This window comes from Chionomys nivalis, chromosome 18 (assembly GCF_950005125.1).
Source record: "Chionomys nivalis chromosome 18, mChiNiv1.1, whole genome shotgun sequence".
Taxonomy (NCBI): domain Eukaryota; kingdom Metazoa; phylum Chordata; class Mammalia; order Rodentia; family Cricetidae; genus Chionomys; species Chionomys nivalis.
In genome coordinates this window covers 5034531-5058048 of record NC_080103.1, presented here as the reverse complement: position 1 = coordinate 5058048, position 23518 = coordinate 5034531, and the positions used below count along the sequence as shown (strand labels likewise).

Here is a 23518-nt window from a genome sequence, read left to right as displayed (position 1 = left end):
AGTTATGAGTGTATATTACTCTTCTAGAAGACCCCAGTTCCCACACCCACATCAGGCAGCTCACAACTGGTTGTGACTCGAATTCTAGGGGATCTAACACATGGCCTCTGGTACCTACAAACACATGGAATATACTCACACAGAAAAAAAGAATATACACATGATTAAAAATTTAAAATGTAGGGCTGGAGAGATGGCTCAGTGGTTAAGAGCATTGCCTGCTCTTCCAAAGGTCCTGAGTTCAATTCCCGGCAACCACATGGTGGCTCACAACCATCTGTAATGAGGTCTGGTGCCTGCTTCTGGCCTGCAGACATACATGCAGACAGAATATTGTATACATAATAAATAAATAAATATTTAAAAAAAATTTAAAATGTAAAAGAAGTTAATCTACTTTAAATGTCTATCAGCCAAACTGTTTCACCATGCCTCACTGGAGTCCCTGCACCACAGATGTCGCTGTGACTTTAGGGAAGCCTTGGAGGCGAGATGCTGTGCCTCAGGAAGCCCGGGCTGAAAGGACATCATCCCTCCCGGCTCCCACAGAGGAGCAAAGACTGGGGCTGCTAGGCTTCAGTACCCTCAAGCTGACACAGACAGCTTAGCGTCAGGGCCGCAGCAGAGAGCTGCTGGGTCCACACCCCTCACCTGTTCCCTGGATGGGTAATAGGAGGCACAGACGACACGCCGCAGTCTGCTGACGTAGCTGCCACACAGGGTGACGAAGAAGCACAGACCATACATGGTACCTGGGAAGACAGCACCCAGTGAGCCCTGCCTGCTGCCCAAGGCACTGGCCTCACTCCTGGTCCACATGCCCCCTCGCCCCGTCTTCACTCTTAGAAGATGTGAATACCGATAACGATGTAACCACTGGCGTCTGGTTCGGAGGGATGTAGGAGGCAGCGCTGGGACAATATACTGATGTTGCCTTGTTGCAGAACGTCAAAAGCTGACACCAGGTCACGGTAGATACTCCCTGAATAGCCAGTCCCTTCCACCGTTATAGACACCAGCACGGGGCCTGCACAAAGACACTGTGAGGACACTCATGGCAACAACCACTTTCCCTGCAGGGTGGAAAAGCAGAGCCAGGCAGGTCATAGGCACGAACCGCACCCCAATCCAGGACTGTTGGTGCTCAGGTACCCCTAAGGTCCTAATACCATGATCCAGCTGGCTCTGCCACAGTCTTCATGGCCATCCCAGAAGCATTGACATTGGCCGAAAGCTGGTAAGTTCTCCCTTGGTTTTTAGAGACAGGGTCTCACTGTGTAGCCTGGTCACTCAATCCTGCTGCCTCAGCCTCCAGAGTGCTGGGGTGACGGGAGGGCCACCAGGGCCTCCAGAGTGCTGGGGTGACGGGAGGGCCACCACTCCCCAGTTTATTGTTGTGTCTTACATCTTGAGTTTCAGTGGTTTTCTTTTTCATTTATTATTAGTGCGTGCGTGTGCGTATGTGTGGTTGCGGGGGCACACACGCCCCAGCACACGAATGGGACCAGAGGACAGCTCTGTGGAGACAGCTCCCTCCTTCCACTCTTTCTAGAGTTTTGAGGATTGAGCTCAGGTCGAACCTTCGTGACAGGTGTCCCTGAACTATCTTGTCTTTTTTGCTTGTTTCTCTTCTATTCTCTGTGTGATAATACGCAAATTACAAATGCAGGTCAATTATATTCCTTGACTTGTGACCCAGTCTCACATGGGCCCAAGGAGGGAGTAAACAACTAAACAATACTCTCACTTCTTTTGTTTGTTTGTTTGGTTTGGTTTTTCAAGACAGGGTTTCTCTGTGTAGCAGGCCTAGCCATCCTGGAACTCTGTAGACCAGGCTGGCCTTGAACTCACAGAGATCTGCCTGCCTCTGTCTTCGGAGTGCTAGGATTAAAGGTGTGAGCCACCACCACCCAGCTAGTCTCACTTCTTACAGTGACTCAGAGAGCAGCCATTGCTTCATTATTCAGATGAGCAAACTGAAGCTGTGAGGGGTTAAGCAATTTGTGTGTCTGTATGTGTATGTGTGTGCTTGTGTGCGTGTGTGCTTGTGTGCGTGCATGTGCGTGTGTGCGTGCACTCGTGTGTGTGCATGTGTGTGTACGTGCATGCGTGTGCGTGCATGTGTGTATGCGCGAGTGTGTGTGCTCGTGTGCATGTGTGTGCACGCTCGTGTGTGTGCATGTGTGTGTGCGTGCATGCATGTGTGTGCACAAGTGTGTGTCCGTGTGCGTGTGTGTGCATGTGCATGTGTGTGCACGCGCTCATGTGTGTGCATGTGTGTGTGCGTGCATGCGTGTGTGTGCATGTGTGTATGCGCGAGTGCGTGTGTGTGTGAGTGTGTGCGTGTGTGTACTGGGGATGGACCTGGGGCACTGTGCATGGGGCTCTGTCCCCAGCTCCCAAGCAACTTACTTAAAATCACCTCCTGATAAAGAACAGGGCTGGGATTTGAACCAAGCCAGTTTGGCTTACAGCTTGTGTCTTTGCTATTCTGCCATGTTGTGTTCTTTACCAAGATAGGAGGCAGAGGCTGGAAGAGTGAATGGCATTGACATGAAGCTATCCAAAGAGTCCCCCAGGAGAAAGCCCCAGGGAGAAGGAGGATGCATCGGGTGGGCGGGCACAGGAGGAGGGGTGGGCACTCACTGCGGGCTACAATCTCGCCCTGGAGATGGTACCGGGCCAGGTCAAGTACCCAGAAGACAGCATAGTCCAGAAAGACCAGGAGGAACACGAGGAGGAGGTGACGAGCAAGATCAAAGGTCTCCAGCACATAAAAAAACTGCTCCCATTGGGACAGGAAGATGGAGCCTGAAGGAGGGTGTTCAGGAGTGTATTCCCCAGTTCTCCTGCCCACAGGTCAACCAAGTTCAGCCAGAGGGCAAGAAGTAAGGAGGCTGTGAGAACTCTGGCAAAGGTGGGAGCAGTCCTTTACCTGGACCTGTGGTCCACCCCAGAGCTCTCTACCCTGTTTGCTTCCTGCCTCCTGGGCAGTCCTCCCTTCCATATTAGCGCACCCCTCTGGCCCTCACCACAGAAAGCCTTCCCAACCCTTGGTCCATGTTGCTCCCTTGTCTTCCTCTCAGCCCGAGGTCATCTCTGTTTCCTCTGATCTCTATGCTCCCAAACAGGGTCAGGACTATGGGTCCATCCTTACACCCTCACCTGGTTGGATGTAGTATCTGGCCTCCTGGGAACTGAGCGGCAGCACCGTGGGCAGCCCTGCCTCAGAGCGCACTGCCTCCATGTGCAAGAAGCGGCTGGTGATATAGATGTTGTCAAAATCGTCCCAGTTCAGGTAACAGTGCCAATACCACAGGGCTCTGAGGAGAAGTGCACATGAGAGTCCAGCTCTATTTACCAGACACCCAGGCACTCCGGGCAGTGCCGCCCTACCAGCTTCCACCACCCCCAAGATTCCTTAGATGGACAGCCTGCAGCAGCCCATCTCCCCACTGGCCCTGGGAGCCCCTCACTGGAGGTAGAGAAGTGCAAAGAGAAGAGGCATGGTGTAGCCCATCAGGGCCAGGGCCTCCCTGGTCCTGTGCAGCTTCGTGCTGACCGCCTCGTGAAGGTCCAGGGCCACCTGGGACAGGCTCCGAGAGGCGTTGAGGTCCACAGAGAAGTAGTGGGTGACTGTCATGTTGAACTCAAACTCACGACGCACCTGGTTAAGCAGCTTCATCACAGCTGGGACCAGCAGGGCCAGAGGAGACACGAGCCAGGAGAGTTAGGAGGGCAGAAATGAATGGGGTGGGGGCTGTCCCGGCCCAGGAATTGCACAACTCACAGGTGGCCGGAGCTCCCAGGGCCCAGACCTGGACTAGGAAGCAGTGACACCTTCCTGACACACAGCACTAGACTTGGCCTAGGGCTTATGCTTCGTCACGAGTAAGGAGTGAGCCACCACCTAGCTCTGGTGGGAGGCCCTGTTCCTCCCAGATTCTGCTCTGAAGTGTGGCTTTGATGAGACACCTTCCCCCGCTCACTGGGCCTCTGTTTCTCAATCAGCTCAGCCTAGACGTTAGTCTGGGTGACCCTGCACAGCCCTTTCCTGCTCTTGCGATCTCTCATATGGACCAGGAGACTTCCGCTGCCCGTGGCCGCAGGAAGATGAGAACAGGGGCGGCAAGGGCTGGAGGGGTCACTGGGTCACTCACGGGTGCTGATGGTCCTTCGCAGGAAGAGCTGAAGGTACATGGGGATGACACAGAACATCTGGACCACTAAGAGTCAGGGAGCTCAATGTGAGGATGAGGCGCAGAGATGTAACCTGCCTGTCCACCTCTGGATCCTTCCTCTCATGGGGCCGTCTAGACTTCCCACCTTTCCCATTGGTCTCCTCTGCATTTCTAAGATTCTTAGCCTTTCTCTGCTGTGCTTTCCTGAGCATCACTCCTTCTCCATCGCCTACCTTTTCCTACTGAACCCAGCGTCCTTATGAGCTCCATATCCAACGCCCCTTATGTGACCCCCCGTGCCCCCCTTCTGATGGATCCTGCATTCCCACACCCCATTCCACCCCATGTTCATGCCTCCCCGCAGGGAACCCCTGGCGCTCTCACAGCTGGCAAGTCCGCACAGCGCCAGTTTGAAGGGCATGATCACGTAGCACAGGTGAGCGACCCGCGGCATGCTCTTCATACAGCTGTCTCTGGCGTCATCAAATACCCGACTGCATTTCATGTAAGGGTTGCCCAGCTCTGAGTTGCACACATCACCAATGTGAAGGAGCCAATACCACACATTCCGCAGGGCCCTGGCTGGAGACGGCTCATCAGTCAGTACTCTGGGTAGCAGTGGCCCAGCCTTTTTAATAACTTAGGTAACACCACCCATTTCCCCCTTCCCCCCAGAACTGGCCAGTGGTCAGTGAGCAGGCCTGGAGAGGCCTAGGATAAGGAGACTGGGGGTATTTTGACCTCCCACACCAGACATGTGACACACCTACCCACATGCTTCACGCCGTCCATGATGGACCGGAAGAACCTGCGGACCCGGTCAGCCACCACTTTGGCCCTCTGGGCAATAGCTTTAATCTTGGTCAGAGCACCTGAGAGACAAAGGGCAACATTGTGGTGGGCCTTTCCCTCCAGGAGCTGATTGTCATCATTTCCTGGAGGAGGGGAGGTGCAGGGGGAGGCTATCAGAGAGGTTAGGGAGCCGAGGTGCTGGGGTGTGAAAATAACCAGGTGAAGGAAGAGGCTGGAGGGCAAGGGAAAGAGGATTTAGCTGGACTGGGAAGCCGCTTCCCAGGTTCAGCCACTCAGAAAGGAATTAAACCGAAAGGTGGAAGACCTTCCAGGCTGGGGGTCAGAGGTAGGCTGGGGTGGACCTTACTGACAAGGGGCTGCTTGGCCCGCTCTAGCATTTCTGCAGTCTGGTTCAGGGCCAGCTCTGCCCCACAGGCCACAGCTTCACTGGCCCGGGCAAAGTTGCGCAGGGTATTGGCACAAGGCCCTTGAAGCACCAGTCCAAAGGCAGCCACAAGCAGCAGCATCCGACCCTGCCCTAGGGAGACGGCTCAGTCAACCCCAGCCCAGGACCCCAGCCCCAAAGCAGCAGTTGCTTCTTCATACAATACCCTCCCCCAAGCCCCAACCCAGCCTGGCCTTGCCCCCAGGGTGCCAGACTCACTGGAGAAGACCTGGGGAAGCAGCAGGAAGACAGTGACACGGACCTGGCGGGAGAACCCCATGCCCAGGCTAAGGAAGGCAGCCAAAGTGACAGTGGCCACCAGGCAGCCGTAGGAGCTGTGTCCCTCCACCAGGAGTTCCAGGATCCCATAGGCTGTGGCCAAGGACAAACCCAGAATAAAGCCCCCCACGCTTCGGACCACAGCCCGTGCCCTACTGGGCCCCTCCTCCTCTACAGCATCAGTTTTAGACATGGCTGCAGGGACCAAATGCCAGTATGTCTCCAGAAGAGACTCGGAATTCTCCGTCTAATTCTAAGGTTCCGCCAAGCTTATACCACGGGTGTGTCTCAGAACCCATTAACCAGTTCTGAGAGCTCACAGAGCTGGGGAGTTGAAGGGTCTGTTAGTGACGTGAAGGACACAGGCAGTACTTCCCTTCTCTCATCAGAATTTCACAGCCTAGAAATCTTTGAAGAGACTTCTCGGGTGAAAAGGGTTCCGAGAATAGTCTGATGGACAAGACACAGGATCAGAACGGAGCAGGAAGACAACAGAAACTGCCCCACACTAGTGAGACTCCTGCCCCTTCCCAGCACCCCTCAGACTTCTCTTGCCCTCGTCTCCATTTGGGGGTCCTCTAACACCTATTCCTCATGTCCTCCCTACAGCCTGGTCCCTTCTCTTCTTCTCCACTCCCGCCTTACTCTTCAGGGTCCCTTATTTCTTCTAGTGCACTCCACATCCCTGCCACCATGTTTCCCCATCATCTGATCCTCCTAAAGATCTCAAACCTTAGCAGGATGGTGGTGGCTCAAGCCTTTAATCCCAGCATTCGGGAGACAGAGGCAGGTGGATCTCTGTGAGTTCGAGGCCAGCCTGGTCTATAGAGCAAGCTCTAGGACAGCCAGGGCTACACAGAGATACCTTGTCTAGAAAAGCACCCCCCTCCCCCCCGCAAAAAAAAAAAATCCTCAAACCTTGGGGCTGGAGAAATAGCTCAGTGGTAAAGAGCACTTCCTTCTCTCCGAGGACCTGAATCTAACACCCACACCAGGCTGCTTGCAGTAGCTTCTAACTGTAGCTCCAAGGGCTCCACCACTCTCTGGGCACTTCATACATATGGCACACATAAACTCAGGCAGGTGCACACACACTCATAAATAAAGTGTTTCTAGCCTTAACGACCCTCCAAGCCAGAAGAGGCTGTGGGCTGAACTGTCCCCTTTCCAGCCATGCAGAGACTCCTGCGCTGGGGTCTTCCAGTTCCCTGGAGCCGGTTCCTATGGCGCCAGCCAGGGGAGTTCCCTGCCACTGCTTTCCTGCTAGGAGCAGGAACTGGTGGGCTACTGGCCATAGGTAAGCGTGGGAGCAGAAGGGCAGGGCTGGGCCAAGGCTGGCGCAGAGTCGGGGCTACCAGTTTACGGCTGGCTTCGCCCTGCTCCTCAGGTCTCTTTCAGCTCCTGGTGAACCCCATGAACATCTATGAGGAGCAGAAGATGGTGGCGTTGTATGGCCTGGCAAGTTAGTAGTGGAAAAAGGCTGGGCATTAGGGGCCTGGGGAACGTAGAGCTTGCTCCTTTTGTGCCCGAAGTCCATGACTTTACCTCCCTTTTACACTTTGGAAAAGAGAGAGGGAGGCTCAGAGGAGAGAGGGTCCCAAAGTGAGAAGACACAGCCCTCGTCTTCATTAAGTCTCGCCAGTCTTTGAAAGTCTCACTGCCCACACATCATAGGTCAAACCTACACCTTATAACCTGCTCTGTTGACCAATCGGGCACATCGCCAACTCATCTAAAGAACCTTTCCTTTCCTTTCCTTTCCTTTCCTTTCCTTTCCTTTCCTTTCCTTTCTTCATGAGGATTCAGAAATAACAAAGTTGACAAGCACCAGCCTTTTTGGAGTTTACAAAGAAAAGAAAGTCAGGCATAGCTGGGTGTGGTGGCTCACACCTACAATCCCAGAATTCATAAGCTAAGGGAGGAGGATTGCCTTAATTCAAGATCAGCCTGGCACACAGTCTGGATTGCCAAGTAACAAAAAATAGACACTAACCAACCCGCCAGTGTGACAGTAAAGGGGGTACAGTAGGCTATGGAGGAGGGAGGGAGGGGCTGGGCGCGACCCTGAACCTGTCAGGGAAGACTTCTAGAGGTGACATTTGAATGGAGACATTTGCTTTGTGAGGTGCTGGGCCACAGGAAAGGGACGGCTGAGAAGGGCTATGTGAAAGTAGCCAAGTCGTAGAGACAGTTTGTCATCCCAAGGAAAAGCTGCATGAAGAAGTTACTCCTGGAGTTCCACGACAGCCTGGGCTCACAGTGTCTTGAAAGAAAATAGACAGGAGAAAAAGACTCAAACAGGATGAAAAGAGAAAAAGCTTTAGCGCTTGAGAAATCTAACGGCTCCAGATGTTAGCTCCGAGATGTACTTAGAATCCCAGCACTGGAAGGCTTGAGGCAGGAAGATTGTGTACTTGAGGCCAACTATATATTAAGACTTTCTCTCACAGGGCTGAGCGATGGTTCAGGAGTTAAGAGCACTTGATGCTCTTGCAGAGGACCTGGGTTCAATACCCAGCACTCATATGGCTGTTCATGACCACCTGAAACTCAACTTCCAGGGCATCTGACATGTTCTTCCAATCTCCAAAGGCACTAGGCACACACATGGTGTACATACATATGTGCGAGTAAAACACACTCATATGTGTGTGTGTGTGTATGCTTTTTTTTTCTGAGACAGGGTTTCTCTGTGTAGCCCTTAGCTGTCTTGGAATTTGCTCTGTGGACCAAGTTGGCCTTGAACTCAGGGTTCCACTTTCCTCCTGAGTGCTGGGCCTAAAGGCACACACCACTACCTCTGGGTACCTTTTTTTTTTTTTTGGTTTTTCGAGACAGGGTTTCTCTGTGGTTTTGGAGCCTGTCCTGGAACTAGCTCTTGTAGACCAGGCTGGTCTCGAACTCACAGAGATTCACCAGCCTCTGCCTCCCAAGTGCTGGGATTAAAGGCGTGCGCCACCACCGCCCGGCCTTATTTTTTTTTTTTTAAAGAATTTTTGTTTTGTTTTGTTTTTCGAGACAAGGTTTCTCTGTAGCTTTGGAGCCTGTCCTGGAACTCACTCTTGTAAATCGGGCTGGCCTCGAACTCACAGAGATCCACCTGCCTCCGCCTCCCAAGTGCTGGGATTAAAGGCGTGCGCCACCACCACCCGGCCACTTAAAGAATTTTTTTAAAAAGGACTTTACTTCAAACAAAATAAAACACAACCAGAGTCCTTCTGTCTTTTCACAGTCTTCGGCTAGAGGTTTCATCTTTTTGCTTTTTTCTGAGACAGAATTCCCTGTAAAGCCTTGGCTGTCCTGGACTGTAGAACTGATAGACCCACAGTGTCCCAGGTGCTGGGATTAAAGCCATGTGCCACCACCGCCTGGCTGCCTAGAGCCTTTTCTGTTACCAAATCCCTGCCATAACTCCAGGCATCACATCTCTGTGCAGTAACCGCACATGCTAGCGAAGGAACATCTCTTTCTCCTGCCCCTGGTTCAGGACCCAGGAAAACTTGCCAGCAGGCTTCTCATGGCTCTGGTCAGTCCCGCAATTGATGCCCTTCTCGGTCCCAACCAGGGCAATGGAATGAATGCCATGCTCACTGACCATGTAAACTAGAGTCTTTGACCATAAGGTCACGACCACAGCAAACTGTTTTTCTTTCTGACCATCATATTCACGTGTGTTCTATAGATGACCACCGTATTCACGTGTGTTCTATAGATGAACACCGTATTCACGTGTGTTCTATAGATGAACCACCTTATTCACATGTGTTCTATAGATCACCACCATATTCACATGTGTTCTATAGATGAACCACCGTATTCACGTGTGTTCTATAGATGAACCACCTTATTCACATGTGTTCTATAGATCACCACCATATTCACATGTGTTCTATAGATGACCACCGTATTCACATGTCTATAGATGAACACCATATTCACGTATGTTCTATAGATGACCACCATATTCATGTGTGTTCTATAGATAAACACCATATTCACGTGTGTTCTATAAATGACCACCATATTCACGTGTTCCATAGATGACCACCGTATTCACGTATGTTTTATAGATGACCACCATATTCACGTATGTTCTATAGATGACCACCATATTCACGTATGTTCTATAGATGACCACCGTATTCACGTGTTCTATAGATGACCACTGTATTCACGTATGTTCTATAGATGACCACCATATTCATGTGTGTTCTATAGATGAACACCATATTCACGTATGTTCTATAGATGACCACTGTATTCACGTGTTCTACAGATGACCACCGTATTCACGTATGTTCTATAGATGACCACCGTATTCACGTGTTCTATAGATGACCACCGTATTCACGTGTTCTATAGATGACCACCATATTCATGTATGTTCTATAGATGACCTTTCACTCAGACAGGTAGGAAGCCCCTGGCATAGCGACTAGTTAGGGCTTCTCTTTTGAGGGGTCAAGGGTCTTGTCTACTCCACATCTGGTTTCAGGTCCCTTTTTTTTTTTTTTTTTTTGGTTTTTCGAGACAGGGTTTCTCTCTAGCTTTGGAGCCTGTCCTGGAACTAGCTCTTGTAGACCAGGCTGGCCTCGAACTCCCAGAGATCCGCCTGCCTCTGCCTCCCGAGTGCTGGGATTAAAGGTGTGCGCCACCACCGCCTGTCACCTCTCCTTGCCAGTCCAGCCCATCCCACCTCAGTCTGCCCTTGGCCCGAGATCAGTCCTGCAGTGAGAAAGGGGCTCTGCTTCTCTTCCACTTGCTTCTCCCCATCCTTCCCTCGCCATTGCCTCGTTTTAAAGCATCCTCTGATGGTTTCATATATGCATATAGTGAATTTTAGTCATTTTGAGCCTCCTTGCTTCCTCCTGCTGCTGGAACCTTTCCTCCCCATAAGCCCCATCCTCCTTCTTTCATGGCTTCATTTTGTATGTGACCTACTGTGTTTAATTAGGATTGCATGGGTAGGAAGCTGGGGCAACTTCTCAGTAGCTGCCTGGCCCCTCCCTCCAGCCACCACCCTGCCCTACACCCTTCTCCACCTAGTAAAGGCCTCAGGTAGCCCAGGCTAGGCTTGAACTCCTGATCTTCCTGTCCCCACTTCTCAAGGCCTGGAGTTACAGGTGTGTACCATCACACCTGGCCTCCTTTTTGTTTTGTCTGATATCAGAAGGAGAGAGGAAGAATCAGGGGGAAAGGTACCAAATCTCTATTTCTTCCGACCGGGAGAGGAACAGTCTTTAGTTAATAGTGCCCTCAGTGTGGCAGGCTCACTGACAGGCTTTGGGGTTCCTCATGGTAAGACCTTTGACAGGTTCTTTCGGCTGGACTCAGATGGAGCCCCTTAGCGCCTGTGAGACAACCACAGACAGGCTTTTCCTTTGAGATGTGCAACCATCCGGCCCCACAGCAGCTGCTTCTGGATGGAGAACTCCAGGCCTGCTGCCCTTAGGAATTATATATGTACCTTGTAGTTGCCCTGCCCCCTGCCTAGAGAGAAGAAGTTCCACATTCTGGGATCTGCAGAGGGCACAGCCTGGAGCAGCCTGGCCAGCTGCTGCTACAGTTTCACAGGAGCCCAGCCCACGATGGATGAGGCAGGGTCCCTTCCTGTGATTCCCTGGAGGGTCCTGACCTGCCTACACTAAATGCTGCTCTTCACTTCCAGAAAACTAACATTTCCAGTTTATTGATTGACTGGTTGCTCTTGTAGCTCTGGCTATCTTAGAAACTAGCTGTGTAGACCAGGGTGGCCTTGAACTCACAGAGATCTGCCTGACTCCCAAGAGTTCTGGTGTCAAAGGTGTGTACCACCACATCCAGTCCTTCCTTCTCTCTCTCTCTCTCTCTCTCTCTCTCTCTCTCTCTCTCTCTCTCCCTCCCTCCCTCCCTCCCTCCCTCCCTCCCTCCCTCCCTCTCTCTCTCTCTCTCTCTCTCTCCTCTTATTTTCTTTTTCTTTACCTTTTGGACAGGGTGTCATATATCCCAGACTGGCCTCAAACTGGATGTGTTGCTAAGAATGGCCTTGAACCCTTTTTTCTTTTGCCTCCACCTCTGAACGTTAGGCGTAGCTTAAAGGCATATACCACCCAGGGCAGCTTGTGTGCCAGGCAAGCGCTTTCTCAACTGGGCTACATCCCCAGTCTTTTTATTTCTTTTTTTTTTTTTTTTTGGTTTTTCGAGACAGGGTTTCTCTGTGGTTTTGGAGCCTGTCCTGGCACTAGCTCTTGTAGACCAGGCTGGTCTCGAACTCACAGAGATCCGCCTGCCTCTGCCTCCCAAGTGCTGGGATTAAAGGCGTGCGCCACCACCACCCGGCGTCTTTTTATTTCTTGAGGCAGGATCTCATGGAGCGATTATGAACACACTCTGTAGAGCAGGTAGGCCTTAAACTTTCCTGTCCTCCTGCTTCAGCCTCTGGAGTCACTGGACTCATAGGCACATGGTACCAGACTCCAGTCTCTCCTTGAAGAATTATTTACCTCTTAGAGTTGGTGAGTATAACAACCCAGCCCTGCTCTCTTCCTACAAACTGGTTGGGTAGAGGAGTGGAAGATTAGTTCTGCCTTTGTGTGAAGCTAAAGGAGCTGCTGGGACACTGAGTAGTGAGCTGTCAGCTATTGTCTCAGCTGAAGTCTTTGGCCAGAAGGCCAAGACCACAGAACAAGTCTCTCTCTCTGCCCTGTAATGCTCAGATTGGTTTAGGCAAACCCAGACTCAACCCCCAGGGGCCAGGGCAGAACCAGGCTATTGTCCTTGAACAAAATCCAAGTTGTGTTAGCAAATGAGAAGACAGGAAAAGAAAAACACTGGCATCCAGGGTCTGCCACAAACCTGTAGTCTAGGTGGAGCAGTGGGGAAGCAGTGCCGCTGGCAGGCCAGAGGGCAGCGAGCACCTGAAGAGCTAGCGAGAAACGAGCAGCCGCCAGGGCCTGTGGGCTTAGAGAGACTCAGCGGCATGGGATCCCTGCAGAAGGTGGAGGGGCTGATCTGGGGTCTGCCGTGCATATCGAAGGCTTGGGGAGCTCTCCACAGGCATAGGAAAGATTGAAGGAGGGAAGGCTGCCACTGTTTACCTTTGATAAGATCAGCTTGGCCACTGGAGTGGAAGGTAGTGAGAGGGGGCGTGGAGACAGGCTGGAAAGTTCAGTTCATACAGCAGGAGAGATGGCTCGCGGTTAAGAGACCGGCTGTTCCTCCAGAGGCCTGGGTACTATTCCCAACATCCACACGGCAGCTCACAACTGTCTGTAACTCTAGTTCCAGGGATCCAACACCCTCTCTGGCCTCCATGAGTAGGCACACACATGGTGTACATACGTGGTGTGATAAACACTTCTACACATGAAATAGAAAAGAAAGGAAGTTCCAGGCTAGGGGTAGAGCTCACTGGTAGAACACTTGCGCGGCATGTGCAGGGTTGCAACAATAGGCTCTCGTGCCAGGAAGTGATGATGGGGACTGGGGGAGGACTGTGGAAATGGTGGGAGTATAAGTATTTGGGGCTTGCTTTGGCCATCATTGGGCAAAGACTCCATCTACATGGGGATCTTCTTGTTCTCTGACGAGCTCATGCTGTTCCTTTGTCCTGGGCTGCCATCTGTGCTCCTAACAACAGTTACTCATCTCCCAGGCCCAGCTGACACATCATCTCCTTTGTCCAGCCTTCCAGCCCCACCCCTCCCTGCAGAAATACCCACACCTCCTTGGCTCCACAGCTCTCCCATAAGCCCCTCCCTGGTGCACTGAGCACGTCTGTCCCATGGTAGTCATTTGTTTACTTGTCTGTCTTTCTCTCTGGATTATGAGCTTCGCGGAGCTCACTGTCTCCTTGCTGAGACCACATGTGCCGCTGTGACTGCTGAAGCCTACCAACCACACGATCAGGAGCTACTGTGCAGGAAGAGTGGGGATGTGGGTGCTGTGGGCACCAGACCGGGACTGTCCGGGTGGGCTCTGGCTGTTCCTCTGGCCACCTTGGGCATCAGTGCTCATTTCCTCAATGTCTCCTTTGCCTGCTGTGCTCTCTCACTGCCTAACATAAATGCTTCTGCCTGAGTGTGGAAAGCGTGGACTCCTGACACACACATGCACACTCACAGGCACACACAAGTGTGACCATGACTTCTGTGTTCCTAACCATCTCCCAGGGACTTTTCAGAGATAGATATACAGCTGTACTCTATAAATGGCTGGTAGAGGGAGGGAGGGAGGGAGGAAGGGTGGGAGGAAGGAAGGAAGGGTGGGAGGAAGGAAGGAAGGAAGGGAGAGAGGGAGGGAGGGAGGGAAGAAGAAAGGGAGGGAGGGAGGAAGGAAAGGAGGAAGGGAGGGAGGGAGGGAGGAAGGAAGGGAGGGAGGAAGGGAGGGAGGGAGGGAGGAAGGAAGGAAGGAAGGGAGGGAGGGAGGAAGGGAAGAAGAAAGGGAGGGAGGGAGGGAGGAAGGGAGGGAGGAAGGAAGGAAGGGAGAGAGGGAAGGAGGAGAGAGGGAGGGAGGGAAGAAGAAAGGGAGGGAGGGAGGAAGGAAGGAAGGAAAGAAGGAAGGAAGGGAGGGAGGGAGGAAGGAAAGGAGGGAGGAAGGAAGGGAGGGAGAAAGGAAGGGAGGGAAGGAGGGAGGAAGGAAGGAAAGGAGGGAGGGAGGGAGGAAGGAAGGAAAGGAGGGAGGGAGGGAGGGAGGGAGGGAGGGAGGGAGGGAGGGAGGGAGGGAGGGAGGAGGCCTGAGAAGCACATCAGAGTGGGCGTAAATGGAGAAGAGGGCAGACTGACCCAGGAGCAGGTTGGAGTAGGTGGAGGTCTGGTAAATGTGAGGTTGCTTCCTTACTTATCTCCCCGCCCTCTGGATTTCCCAATAGGCTTGGGGGCCATAGGCTGGGGAACCTCCCCTCATACTCGCTGTGCCAGTGTCCTGTTAATACCCAAGATGCTGGGCAAAGAAGGCAGACTCTTTGCCCTGGGATATGCTTTGGCTGCCATCTACAAAGGTGAGGAGTGGCTATCCCACAGTGCCAGCTGGTGACACCAAAGCAGTGACCCTGGGCAGATCACCCAGTGGGCACCATGTTGAAGAAGAGCATGGTGGTGGGGTGGTGCATCTTACTGTTCCAAGTTTCTGCATTTCCCTGAGAGTGCCTTCCCACCTCTTGACCTCCCTAGTTTATGGGGCTGCAAAGACAAGGATTGAACGGATCTCTTACAGACTCGGGCTCATCAGTAACAAGCCTAGAAATGGTCGATGGGCTTGCAGGGGACCCGCATGCAGAGAAGGTGCCAGGGGTGGCCCTAAGAAGGGGCTGCCCCTGCAGAGGTGACCCACCGGCTCTCTTCTGCTAGGGCCGGCAGCTAACCTGCAGTACAACCTGAACGAGGTGATAGCATCCCTGGGCTGCACTGTGGAGCTGCAGATCAATAACACCAGAGCAGCCTGGCGCGTCTCCACAGCCCCGCTGAGAGCCGTGTTCAAGGACCTGCTGGTCAGAATCTTGCAGTCTCTGTCCCCAGGGCTGACTGGGCTGATCTGGGAACATGATCTTGGATCTATGGTCCCCTGGTGGGGGTGCTCCAAGTGTATTTTGTAGTACTATACCCAAACATTGCAAATTCCTTCCTGATCTTGGGGCGCTAAAACCCAGAACATCCTACCATTCAGACATACATATCTCCACATTTCCAGATACCTGCAGGGCAGGATTCTAGATAGGCAGTTGAATTAGAGTGTAGGGAAATTGGGGACATTGGCCTTTGAAGACCAGAGGATCAGAGAATGGGAAATTCGGGAGCTAGTAGCTAGGAGGTTGGGAATGTTGGAGAGGAGAGGACTGGGAGAGGGGAGGCCCCAGGGGTCTGAGAGATTAGGACTGAAGGTATAAAGTTCAAAATTATGGGAATCATTGAGCAATAAAGATGAGAACTGGAGACCCAAGGGAAAACTGAGGGTCTGGGAGGAAGGCAGAGCCACAAGGGGGAGGCGAGGCTACCAAGCATGTAAGCTGTGGGGAACTGGGGCGGGGTTGTCTCAGAGCTAGATCCCTGTGGGCCGAGGTAAGAGCCGGAGCGCGGCACTGCTAGAAGACACACTGGGAAGCAACAGGTTCGAAGCCTCCCCTGCTTCCTCCTGCTTTCTAACCCCAGGGCAGCAGAGAGTCATTGAAAGCAGAGACGTGGAACATCTCTACCTCCTTTGAGGACCTGGATGCCCAGGTGAGGAGTGAGATTGGTTACTCACCTGAGGATGCCACAGATACTCCAGGTGCAGAGAGCCGTGGAGTCCCCGGAGGGGGACGCCGCCTATCCACACAGAAGATGTACGAGCTGAAGACCAAGTTGCGCTGCTCTTGTGAGGAGTGTTCCTGAGCAGGGCGGGGTGGGGTGGGCTTCGGAGCCAAGCTCCAGCCCAGGGCACAGAAGCCCTGGACACTGCTGTCTTTGCTGCAGATGTGGTGGATAAGGCCATCATCAACTGCCATCGCTGGTTTGAGGACAAGCACCGGCAGTGCGTGCAGCACATCTGGGTGCCTCTCCTGAACCACCTGCTCTGCCTGCCCATGAAGTTCAAGTTCTTCTGCAGCATTGCCAAGGGTTAGTGGCAGGATGGTGAGGGATCCCCAGATTAAAGGGGATGAATCCTTGGAGACCACAATAGGTATAAGGCCAGAGGGTTGGCAGGTATAGAGGATACGGGCTCTATCTGATTTCTCTGCAGTGCAGATGAGTTTCAGCTAAGCTGTGAATTCTGTCTCTCCATTGGGAAGACTGATAGAATAACACTTCTCATCCCCATTAGAGTTTTGAAATTTAACAGGCTAATGCATGCCAAGTGCTAACAGAAGTGGCACCTGGAGGAACTGCTCTAGAAATGCTGGGCACCATTATTAGTATTCAGTACGTTAAGGGCAGATGCAAAAATAAGAGTGAAGTGTTAGACAGTTTACCCCAGCACTAGGGAGGCAGAGGCAGGAGAATCTCTGTGAGTTCGAGGCCAGCCTGGTCTACAAAGGGGGTTCCAGGACAGCCAGGACTGTCACACAGAGAAACCCTGTCTTAAAAAACAAAACACAAAAAACAACAACAAAAAGCAGGGGAAGGCATCAGGCCTTGCTGCTGGGGGTGGGGCTGGGGATCCAGGGCCAGTAGAGCCTGGACTCAGCCCAAAGAGGCCTGACTTTGCGCCACTGTCCACCAGTGATGGAGATTTGGTGTCACAAGCGCATCCCGGTGGAAGGCAACTTTGGGCAAACCTACGATTCGCTCAACCAGTCTATTCATGGTCTGTATGGAGAGTTTTCAGCCAATATTGACATTAAGGTAGGAGGCAGAGGCGTGGGAGAGGGAGAAGAGCAGATAGGAGTAGGAGGGGAGGAAGGAAGACATCAAGGAACAAGGCAGGGAGAAGGACAAGTGAGAGGCCCTGGGGAAGGTGTCGGAGTGCAGAAGTGGGGTAGAGATGCCCAGCGCGGGGGAGTCATGCCAGCCTGTGTAACGCATCTCTCTGGCTGGGGATGGAAGAGATAGGCATCAAACGGTGTCAACTAATGTGGGTGCGGGGAAGCAAGACAGTCACAGAGGCTGGTGAGCAGGTGAGCTGGGGATCAGGGGCTAAGCAATGTGTCCCCAAGAGGCTGCAGCAGGTTGTGTGCCCATTCCCTTCCCAGGAGGAGAAGCAAGCTGCCGTGCTGGGTCTCAGCACACCCTGGGAGCACGTGAGCATTGAGGTGCGGGACTATGTCCGACAGCAGGAGGCCCATCTGCAGTGGACTGTGGCGCTGCTGCACGCGCTGCTGTCCTGCACCTTCCTGTTGGTCTTCCACGCGTGAGCCCCGAGCCCCACCTGTTGCCCTTCCCTCCCCCCATGGGAACCCTGGTATAAGAGATCAGGGCTGAATTCCTGATCGGGACCCTGATTCTGATTTGCCCGTTTTTACAGTTCATGGGCTAACACCGGCTCCCCTCCTCCCCGCCTCGCCACACACATTTAGCTTTGACTGTGGACTTTTTTCCCTTGCCCTTCATATTCCCCTTGGCTCTGACTTTGTGCCGTTTTTTATCATCCAGTTTTGCTTTCATTCTCTCCTGCCTGCTGTGTTGGCAGCTCCTTTCCTTCCATTTAGAACAAAGTCCTCACCCCGACCCAGCCCAGTGTCTACCTGGGGCTTCCCTGGCCCTCACTTTGCTCAAGTTCCCCCACTGACTTCTGGACCTTCTCTTCTTCACCTTCAAATGTCTGGGCTGTGCAGGAGCTGGGCGATGGCAGTCATAGGGACCCTTGCTGTCTGTCCCTGCTCTTCAGGCTAGAGTGGCCCCAAGTGAATGATTATATGCATACCCAGGGCCCTGTGGAAGGACAAAGGTGAACAAGCCATATGCTACCCTGGAGACATTCCTGCTCTAGTTGAAGTGGTGGCAAAGACACCCACAGACACAGATGGCTCAAGAGCAATACTATAGACTGGCTGTGGGGAAGCACCATGGGGTGGTCATCTCTGGGATTCAGAGGCTGCAGGTGGGGTAGATGTGTAGTCAAGGGAAGGCAGGGCAGTGTACTGACCAAGGACCTGGACATGTGCACAGCTCATGGGGCAGTGGCTGGGGTGGAGCTGAGCTAAGGGCAACTTGGCTAGGAGAGCCTGGAAAGCCCTACAGGAAGGCCCTGATAGGGGTGGGGGTGGGGAGGGTGGAGGGTAGACAGTACGGGGGCAGAGGCCAGGCTAGGTCAGAGGTTAGGAAGATGGCCCGAAATGGAAGGAAATGGAAAGGTACAGCAGTTCTCAAAGCCAAGCCTGGGGAGGGAAGGGAGGAAGTCACCGCCAGGCTTTCAACCTTGGTGAGATCACTCAACCAGGACAGCTGGGGGAAGGGTTGTCCCCAACCTAGGAAATCCAATCTTGCAGTGGTAGGTCTGTCCACAAGGGGGCGCCCCAGTCTATCTTTGCATTTCTTTGAAGCGCCTCAGTGGCATTGTTCTTTAAAAGTGGGATTTATGTTTTATACAGTTTAATACATTTTGGCAACTTAACATGTTTCGCAATTAGAATTTTTCCTTAGTAAACAAGCATTATATGTGACTTTGGAAGTTACACAGAGAACAGTTACTTATGCACGTTTGCACACACACACACACACACACACACACACACTGGATAGGAGTTCTGTTTGAGGTGTGCAGCAGGCAAAGCTGGAAAAGGGGGTAGTGCACGCCTTTAACGCCAGCACTCGGGAGGCCGAGGCAGGCAGATCTCTATGAATTCGAGGCCAGTCAAAGCTACATTGTGAGACCTTGTCTCAAAAATAATAAATAAATAAAAGTGAATAGGGAGCCATCATACAGAGTGATTCTTGCAATCTGGAGGGTTTTCTGCCTCTGAGCATCTACTTCTTCCATCCTGCAAGACAAACATGTGCCCCTAACCCGCAGAGTGCGCATGCCCTCTGTTGGGTCTCGACAGTCTACTGCACAGCTAGAAAGCAGGGTGCAGCTTCCTTCACACCAGCTCACTGGCCCTGGCTTTGGTCTGCCGTTGAGTGTTGATGGGAGGCGAGGCAGGAGCTGGACAGACCTGTCTGTCCCTTCACAGGTCCTTCTCCTACATGGACAGTTACAACTGGGACATCCGCTTTGACAACATCTATGTCACCACCTACTTCCGTCAGATTGATGAGCGCAGGAAGAAGCTGGTGAGGGAACTCAGCCCTGCCAGGGGTTGCCTTACTGCACCCTGTGTGGACATACCTCAGGAGAGTGAAGGTCCCTAAGGTTTTTCCCTATAGAGACATTTTAAAATGTGTTTTGCCTGCTTGTCTGTATGTGTGCCATAGGCATGCATGTAGTGCCTTCAGAGACCAGCAGTGGGTTCTGGATCTCCTGTAACTGGACTTGCAGGCAGTTGTGAGCCACCTGATGTGGGTGCTGGTAACTGAACCTAACCTCTGAAAGAGCAGTAAGCGCTCTTAACAGCTGAGCCACACTTTAGTCCCCCCACACACACTTTTTTTTTTTTTTTTTTTTTTTTTTTTTAGGGCAAACAGAGTCTGTTGCCCCTCCGCAAGGCAGAAAAGAGATCTGTTATCTTCCCTTTCAAGCCCTCCATCCAGGCCTCAGAAATGCGAAATGTGGTGAGCTGGGTCGGGAGCAGGTTGGGGATGGGTGGCGACTCGTAGGTGGGACTCTGAGGGCAAAGGGCAGAGAACACCCCAAGCCAGGGCAGGGGGCCCCAACCCTATCTACCTGGGCTCCCCACAGGCAAGGGAGCTCCTGGAGACGCTGCCTATGGTGCTCCTGCTGCTGGTGCTGTGTGGGCTCGACTGGGCGCTCTACTCCATCTTTGACGCCATGCGCCGGCATTCCTTCCTGCAGTACTCCTTCCGCAGTGAGCCCAAGTGACAGCCCCTCCCCCAAAGCACGTCTCCTGTCTCCTCTACCTCTCCGTTCTCTCCTCCTCCCAAGTCCAACCCTAGTCTTACCCGAAACCCTCTTTCTCTCCACTCTGACCAGGCAGTCACAGACTGGAGGTGAAGGTTGAGGGAGACTCTATGCTGGCCAGACTTCTACGAAGAACCATCGGGGCTCTGAACACCTCCTCGGATACAGGAGTAGTGGAATCCGACAACATGCGTAAGGCTGGGATCTGTGGCAGCCAGGGCAGGATACAAGCAGAAGACAACAGGGTGGGGCTGAAGATGGCTTTGAAAGCGGGAAGAACTTTGGTATCCTCGAACTGGAAAAGTCAGGGCCCAGAAAAGCTCAATCAGCCTTTGGAGGGGGTGTCATTGTGGGGAGGGCAGATAATAGAAGCTATGTAAGATGGAGGAGAAGAGGCAAGGGGAAGTTAAATTGGAAGCCCAACCTGTACCTCCTACTGGAGTAGGAGATCAACCCAGTGCTGCCCTGTCCCTCAGCTGGCCCTGACCAGACAGCTGACAGCCTGTCTCCTCCCCCAGCCTGTCTGCCTCAACCTGTGGGCATGGATGCCAGGGCCTACTGGAGAGCTTCACTGCCAACCGTTCTCCTTGTGTGTCTCTGCCTAGTCCAAGCTTTTGGTTACAGGCTCCGGAGAGTCATTGCAGCCTTCTACTTCCCCAAGGTGAACTCACAGACAACTCCACCCCTCAACACACACACACACACACACACACACACACACACGCACACACGCACACACCGGCCCTGTGGCCCTCCCTGCTCTGGCACTATCACTGAGTTCCTCTTGCTCCCTACCCAATCCTTCAGCGAGAGAAGAAGCGGATTCTCTTCCTCTACAATGAGCTGCTCAGGAAGAGGGCAGCTTTCACTAAACTGAGGAGGGCCGCCATTGTCCGTCGGGCACATCAGCAGAGGGCTCCAGTAAGTACAGTCCCGGGCAAGCCTGCCAGCTCTCAGCTGGATCTGGACTCTCAGAGAAGGGGCACCCTTTTCAGTACACTCAGCACCCTCTGTTGTCCCAGGCTCAGTGGAGCTGGGCGTGTCTGGCAGGATGTGGGTTCCAACTTCTGGAGGTCAGGGCTGTATCTGTCTATGAACTTCAGTATTCAGCAGTCTGAGACCAGTGGTGGCCCTTTAGGAGGGGCAGAAAGGGGAAGTCAGATCTGATGGTCTGTTTGTAGGAAATCAAGCAACATTGATCAGAAAGAAGCCGCTGACGAGCCCAAGGTGGTTCCGAAAAGAGAGGCGGGTGTGTGTGTGGGGGTGGGGTATAGGAGAGCTTCATGAAAGAGCTTGTGATCTCTGGAGGACAGAGCAGAACCGGGTCTGAATCCACACTTCCGAAAGCTGTGGGAGCCTGTGGTCCTCGCTGTGTCTACTCTTCCTTGGAACAGAAGGGCGTATGAACAGGGTGTGAGACCATTCCTCAGTTGTAAGAAGGGTAACTAGGTGGCAAAGACGCTTTGGTTAACTCCACCTCCATCTCCGCCACGCGCTCTCTTTTCTGTAAGACGGTGGGAATTACATCATGGTTCAGTTGTTACAATGACTGCTTTACTTCCTTGATGCTGGTAGAAGAGCATTCTGTGTGTGTGTTAGTTGTCACTGGATGTCACTATATGCCTGGAGCGAACAACTCTTTCTCCATCAGTTCCCTCCCAGAAGGAGAGATGGTAACAGTAACGGTAAGCACTGCCAGGCAGCGGTGGCTACACCTTAATCCCACTCAGCACTGGAGGCAGAGGCAGGCGGATCTCAGAGTTCAAAACCAGCCTGGTCTGCAGAGCAAGCTCCTAAATAGCAAGAGATACACAGAGAAGCCATGTCTTGAAAAACAAAATAACAGTAAATGATTACACACACACACACACACACACACACACGGAGGAGTATTGGGATGGAACTGAAGCATGGACTCTACCACCGAGCTACACTCCAGTCCACACACTGTTTTGTTTAGTTGAGTTGTTTACTAGAGTCTTTTTACAGGTGCTACCGTTATGACCAGAAAGACAGTTAAGTGGCTATGGTGACCTGTCACCTAGCCTGATGACTTGAGTTCAATCCCACCCACATGGTAGAAGGAAAGAACGTTCACAAGTTTTCCTCTGGCTGCCACACATGCCCCGTGGCACACATAAATATGGCACCGACAGGCCGGGATCCCTTGACCTTGGTCCTGAAGAAAACTGAACCGGAATGGCTATGAAGTAGAAGGGATATGTATTCTAAGCTAAAGGAACAGGATGTGAAAAAAAAAAAAAAACCCTCAAAGACCAAAGTGAATGCCAAGACCAAAGGCTAAGCTAAGGAAAAAGCTTAGACAAGGGAGGCAGAGCAAGGCTACAAAGAAATAGATCTGAGTGTTCTGAAGGCCAAGCCCAGAGCTACTTTTATCTGGCAGGCAGTGGGGCCCTGGGATTTCTTAAGCAATGTTCAGTGACGGGTTCCCGGCAATTGTATGAAGCCATCTGGAAACTGGGATACTGAGTCTAATAACAGCAAAATTTGTAATTTGGCTCCTGTCAGGTTTGACTGAGATCTGACTCACGAAAGTTACACCATCTTTCTAAGTTTTTTTTTTTTTTTTTTTTTAGATTTAAAAAATTTTCATTTACCTATTGCAAACGGGTGTTTTGCTCACATATACGTCTCTGTGCACCTTGTGTGTGGCTGGTGCCCAAGGAGGCCAGGAGATCATCAGATCCCCTGGAACTAGAGTTACAGACAATTATTTGGTACTCGGACTCAAACCTGGGCCCTCTGGAAGAGCGGCCAGGGTTTTGAAGCACTGAGACATCTCTCCAGTCCTCCTGTAATCCCTGTCTGCCCTGCTCCCTTCTAAGCCTCACTGTAAGGATCAAATGAAGCCGCTCTGCAGGTACACATAATAGCTGCTGCAGGTTATCCTGAGGAGAGGTTCTGCATTCCACAGTAGAGGAAAGGCGGCTCTGTAAGACTCACCTCCATAGCACTCTCGCCCTCCAGGGCTCTTCTGGTCCACCCCAGCTGCCTTCAACAAACCAGTCAGGCCTTGTTTGGGACTTGAAACTTTAAGAGCTGCCCAGGGGTCCTGACAACCCTTTCTGCTCAGCCCACCTGGCATTAACCAACCCACCCCGCCTCTCAACAGCGCCACCACCTGGTGGACACTCTGTACCGCTGGAGCCCTCTCCTGCGCCGCTTGACGCGTCGGCGCTGCGTAGTGTGCCAGGCACCGGAGACGCCCAAGTCCTACGTGTGCCCCACGCCGGACTGCCAGGCCGTGTACTGCGGGTCGTGTTGGGACGACATGCGACGGCGGTGCCCGGTGTGTACACCCCTCGAGGAGCTCTCTTCCTCCGCCTACAGCGACAGCAACGACGACACCGTCTATGGCGAGTGAAGGGATGCTGCCCGCCTTCTTGCTTAA

General features: G+C 52.6%; 2 protein-coding genes across 2 annotated transcripts in view; one reads left to right on the top strand and one right to left on the bottom strand.

Annotated features, from left to right (window-relative positions):
- Dcst2 (DC-STAMP domain containing 2) overlaps window positions 1-5890 on the bottom strand; it is a 13911-nt gene extending 8021 nt beyond the window's left edge. The window contains exons 1-10 of the mRNA XM_057793808.1: window positions 5638-5890; window positions 5341-5511; window positions 4952-5053; window positions 4566-4763; window positions 4161-4226; window positions 3477-3690; window positions 3166-3323; window positions 2647-2811; window positions 860-1027; window positions 652-752 (exon numbers count right to left, since the gene is read on the bottom strand). Coding sequence (XP_057649791.1) covers window positions 652-752; window positions 860-1027; window positions 2647-2811; window positions 3166-3323; window positions 3477-3690; window positions 4161-4226; window positions 4566-4763; window positions 4952-5053; window positions 5341-5511; window positions 5638-5890 — 1596 coding nt within the window. The remainder of the gene's footprint in view (window positions 1-651; window positions 753-859; window positions 1028-2646; window positions 2812-3165; window positions 3324-3476; window positions 3691-4160; window positions 4227-4565; window positions 4764-4951; window positions 5054-5340; window positions 5512-5637) is intronic.
- Window positions 5889-23518, top strand: Dcst1 (DC-STAMP domain containing 1). The gene is given in 18 exon segments (XM_057793807.1): window positions 5889-5911; window positions 6004-6134; window positions 6137-6208; window positions 6869-6994; window positions 7085-7159; window positions 14546-14674; window positions 15024-15163; window positions 15822-16026; window positions 16125-16268; window positions 16873-16994; window positions 17342-17499; window positions 19262-19361; window positions 19704-19799; window positions 19927-20053; window positions 20179-20298; window positions 20625-20767; window positions 20914-21027; window positions 23240-23518. Coding segments are annotated over 18 exon segments (2277 nt in total). The 3' UTR covers window positions 23492-23518.